Here is a 4,619-nt window from a genome sequence, read left to right on the forward strand (position 1 = left end):
TTGATCACAGCTGCTTCCTAGTACAAACTAGATGATTTTCTCTCTATGTTTTTCTAAACAGCTCTGGAAAATTCACATCTAATTACTAGCTGCAACTTAGTTTATATATCACCAAGTTTACAAGTGAAGACAAAAATAAAATACAATTATAAAATAGTTATTCACAAGTTTCTTCTTCATTTCTCTATCCAATGCAATCTAAGATAATCTGAGAATCTTTGAATACTTCCTTGTTTGCACCAGAATGGAAATGCTGCTTTTTCTTGATTCCTCCAAGAGGCTACCACATTCCAATTGTCTCTGTCAACCCATGTGCCTCTGTCAGCTTATGAATTGTCACTATCAACTGTAATTGAACTGAGCATCTGTTGAAGCTTTCATCCGTTGATGGCTTTATCTATTGATACTTTAGCAGTTGAAGCTTTATCCATTGATGCACTCATCCGTTGATGGATGTCATCCGTTGAAGCATTAGAGACATCCGTTGAAGGCCTTTAATCTATCAGTTGATACTACTTCATTTATACAAAATTACAAGGCATGAAATATTTACAATTAGCCCTCCTATTTGCATATCCACTAGTAGTCAACATGACTTATAATTTCCCACAACTTCTAAGAATTATAACTTAAATGCAGAGACTGAAATGTGCTACAATACTAAACTTATTTCTAAGTAAAGCTACACCATCAACGGATAGCCAAGATGGTCTTATCCGTTGAGGCTACAAACACTGGATTTCTACTTAAGTGTTTTGTTTAACTTATCATCAAACTAATACACATATTCCTAACAGATTCCTTCAGGCCCTGAGCCTCCAAGCTCAGGTCCTGAACTCCCTTAATTTCTTCCTTTATCATGTACTCCTCTGTTTTGCACCTTCTTCTTCCATAATTCCCTATAAATATAGAAAATTAAGCCTTAGCATTCATCTAAGTTAAATAACAACTAATACTAATTATTTAGGACTAAAGCATCAAAAAACAAGGTTAAAAGAAGCATAACATGACATAAAAGAACTATAAATTAGTCATGCAACAAATACCCCCCAACTTAACCTTTGCTCGTCCTCGAGTAATATGATTACTATGTATTATTATCTAATACCACTTTCGTAAAGTGATCACGGTTGTATTTGGCATATGCAACAAGCCCTTTAAACCCCAAGGTAGCCCTAGTGGACGAGTAAGGTCTCGTGAGGGCCTATAGTGAATGTACCCACAAAATCCATTTAACCCATGCAATATGCAACTACATGAATGCACCTAAATGATCGACAATACAAAAGATCTCAAATATAATAGTATATGCCAAGTCAGATATTACCTTCAGAACATGCAACAAGTTTAGACACATCAAGCTCACACCACAATATCACTACATAGCGAACACAAGTACATATGTGTGTGTGTTCCTAGCTTCACAACATGCTCTTTACTGAACCAAGAATAAAGACATACAAGTTTCAACATGACAAGTCATGCGAGTTAATAGCTCCCAAGTTAAGAACTATAATAGATCTTAAACACTTTGTTACTTAGCACTAGCCATCGTTCAAGTTTAGCAAGGGATTTCCATGTCTCTCTTTATTTCTACAACACTACAACTATATGTACATATGAATTTTATTACTGCTCAGTCTAAGGTTGGGTGGCTTCTCAGTGTAAGTGAGTTACGACCGCCATAAGACTTCACAAGCTCGGTCTAAGGTTGGGTGGCTCCTCAGTGTAAGTGAGTTACGACCTCCATCAGACTTTTCCAATCATATTATACATGCATATATACTGAATGGTTTATTAGTTGTGCAATGGTCGAGATCCCTAAAGATTTATGCACCAATACCCATGTAGCGAGTGTTGGGTCAGCAATCCCAAACCATAAAAGGCTTTAGGTTACTAGGCACAAAGTCCCCTCAGACTTAATTACTCGAGTATTAATGAGCTCAACCTAGTCAATCATACAATTTTTTTTTGCATGTACTTTATTGCTACTATACATAAATCTATATTTTTTCTTTTTTAATTTTTTTAAAGACAGTTACACCCCACTGCTTCCCCCAAGCTTAAGCGTTTACGTACTAAGCTCAATAGGGAATAGTCAAAATTCTAATCATCTACAAGTGGCTACCCCTCAAGAAATAAGGATATCTAAGTATTAGTTCAAGAGCATTATAAAGTCGTGTCAAGAAATAAATTTTGCACTTGTGACACTACGCATGTAACATCATTAAAACGTGATCTTAGCAAGAATTAGTCAAAAACAAGCTACACATATTATCATCATCGGTCACTGACTTGGACTACTATGAATATGAGATCAATATATGATATGCAATGGAATGCAACTATAAGGTACAATGCAATTTTTTTATGTTTTCATTTTCTTTGTTTTTTTTTATATTTTTACTACTAATATACCACCATATAACTCACACACACATAACATACCCTTCAACTTAGCATGTTACTTGTCCCTAAGGAACAACAATCACTAACCAATAACATCCAAAGAATATACTATATAGTGAACTAATAAGACAAAAGGAGAAGAAGAAAAGCTCCCCTAAACATTTGCTCCCTGGAGACCCTTGAAATTGAAATCAAGCCCCTTGCATATGTACTTCAAGGTCTTGAAGTTTTCTGCAACTCCACATATTTTGTACTTATCGAAATTGCTCTCCTTCTCCTGTATAGTTCATGCACACAAGTCTTATACACATAGTTAAATCTAACATAATACTAATAATGATGACATTTCTTGGGTTGCCTCCCAAGCAGCGCTTGTTTAACATCATTAGCTAGATGCCTTTTATTCTTTTAATTTTTATGGTGGAAATTTTAAGACCGCCTCGTATGGCCCAAGTGTAACCTCCACTTCAGTCACACCTTGAAATTCACGTGCAAAAGAAGAATTTTCGTCAATTTCAGCTTCCACCTCAAAGGCATGATCATTGTCTTCTTTCACAACATTCACCACATAACACTCAGTTTTTACTGATAAGTCTTTCATAGATTGATCAAGATCAAAGTCAACTCTTTCTTCCCCCACGTTCAATATAAGCTTACCGGCTTTCACATCAATGTTGGTTCCCGCAGTCGCCAAGAATGGTCTTCCAAAAATAATTAGAATATCAACATCCTCATTCATCTCCAACACAATAAAATCACACGGAATAACAAATTTATCCACCTTTACCAAAACATCTTCAAGTACACCTAGTGGATACTTTATTGATCTATCCGTGAGTTGAAGGGAAAACTTTGTCTTCTTTAACTCTCCCAAGCCAAGTCTTTTATACATAGAGTACGGCATTAAACTTACACTAGCTCCAGGATCACACAATGCCTTTCTTATTCCCAATTCACCAATGGTGCATGGCAAAGAAAAACTTCCAGGATCCTTGCGTTTAGGAGGAATCTTACATTGAATAACAGCACTGCACTCTTCGGTAAGAGTGATTGTTTCTACCTCCTTCAATTTTTTCCTGTTAGACAACACCTCCTTCATAAATTTCACGTAGAGGGGCATTTGAGCCAATGCATCAGCAAACAGAATGCTAATATGAATCTCATGAAACATCTTCAAAAACTTTTCATACTGCTTCTCTAACTTGCTATTTTTCAACCTCTGTGGAAAAGGAATTAGAGGGATGTATGGTTTTATAGGAGCATGATGTGTGAGCCTCTCCTTGTTGGGTTCATCGTCAACGCTGTCAGAATCTCCATAATAACTTGACGTGTTTTTATTTTCTTTAGAGGAAGATTCTCATCTTTAAGAGCTGGAGCCACAATTTCCGGTAGTACTCTTCCATTCCTCAAAGTGATAGCCTTGCACTGCTATTTAATATTCACATCGGGTTAACTAGGAAGTGCTCCTTGTTCACGCATACCAATCTTATTTGCAATTTGGCCAATTTGTGATTCCAACATCTTTTGAGATGATGCTATCTGATCAAGCCTTGACTCGACCTTTTCAAATTTGGTCTCTATATTGGCGAAGGCCCCAGTAGTTCCTTGTATCATCTTGTTCAATGCAACTTCCCAATCAGCTGGTTCCTTCTTTTTTTAGGTGGAAGTTGATATTGTTGTTGCTGCTGAAAACCCGGAGGTGGTTCTGTCTTGGTGCAACATATGTTGGATTTTGAGCATGATTATTTCCGTAAGAGAGATTATTGTTCGGCCTCTGATCTGGATTGTAATAAGAATTATTTTGCATCGGCCATGATTGTCTCCCTTGAATAAAAGATGCTTCCTCAGAGAATTGAGGAGAATATGTATATTGATCAACGCCATAATCATTGTACCCTCTCATTGGAGTAGAGATAGCATTAACATTAGCCCTTTGTCCACGCACCTCTTGAGTCAGAACATCCAATTTAAGAGTGAGCAAGTTTATCATCTCAGTATCTTGTGCTGATTTCACTGAGTTTGCACCACTAGGTGCCCATTCATAGTTATTTGTTGCCAACTCCTCGAGAAGTGCTTTTGCCTTGGTAACTGGTGATTTTTTAAAGTCTCCTCTAGCTGCCACATCCAAACTCAAACGAACTTCTTTATTCAAGGACCCATAAAGAGTACTCAGAAGCATCCATTCTGAATATCCATGATGTGGACATTTT

The 4,619-nt window shown here is 36.8% G+C and overlaps 1 protein-coding gene across 1 annotated transcript; it reads right to left on the reverse strand.

The window, feature by feature from the left end:
• Positions 1–2,563: 2,563 nt before the first annotated feature.
• Positions 2,564–4,023, reverse strand: LOC141685925 (uncharacterized). Its single transcript, XM_074491001.1, has 3 exons — positions 3,891–4,023; positions 2,846–3,750; positions 2,564–2,686 (listed from the first exon to the last, which is right to left on the reverse strand). Exons 1-3 carry the CDS (start codon positions 4,021–4,023, stop codon positions 2,564–2,566), a joined length of 1,161 nt encoding a protein of 386 aa, XP_074347102.1.
• Positions 4,024–4,619: the final 596 nt, after the last annotated feature.

Source organism: Apium graveolens, chromosome 9, assembly GCF_009905375.1.
Source record: "Apium graveolens cultivar Ventura chromosome 9, ASM990537v1, whole genome shotgun sequence".
Classification (NCBI taxonomy): domain Eukaryota; kingdom Viridiplantae; phylum Streptophyta; class Magnoliopsida; order Apiales; family Apiaceae; genus Apium; species Apium graveolens.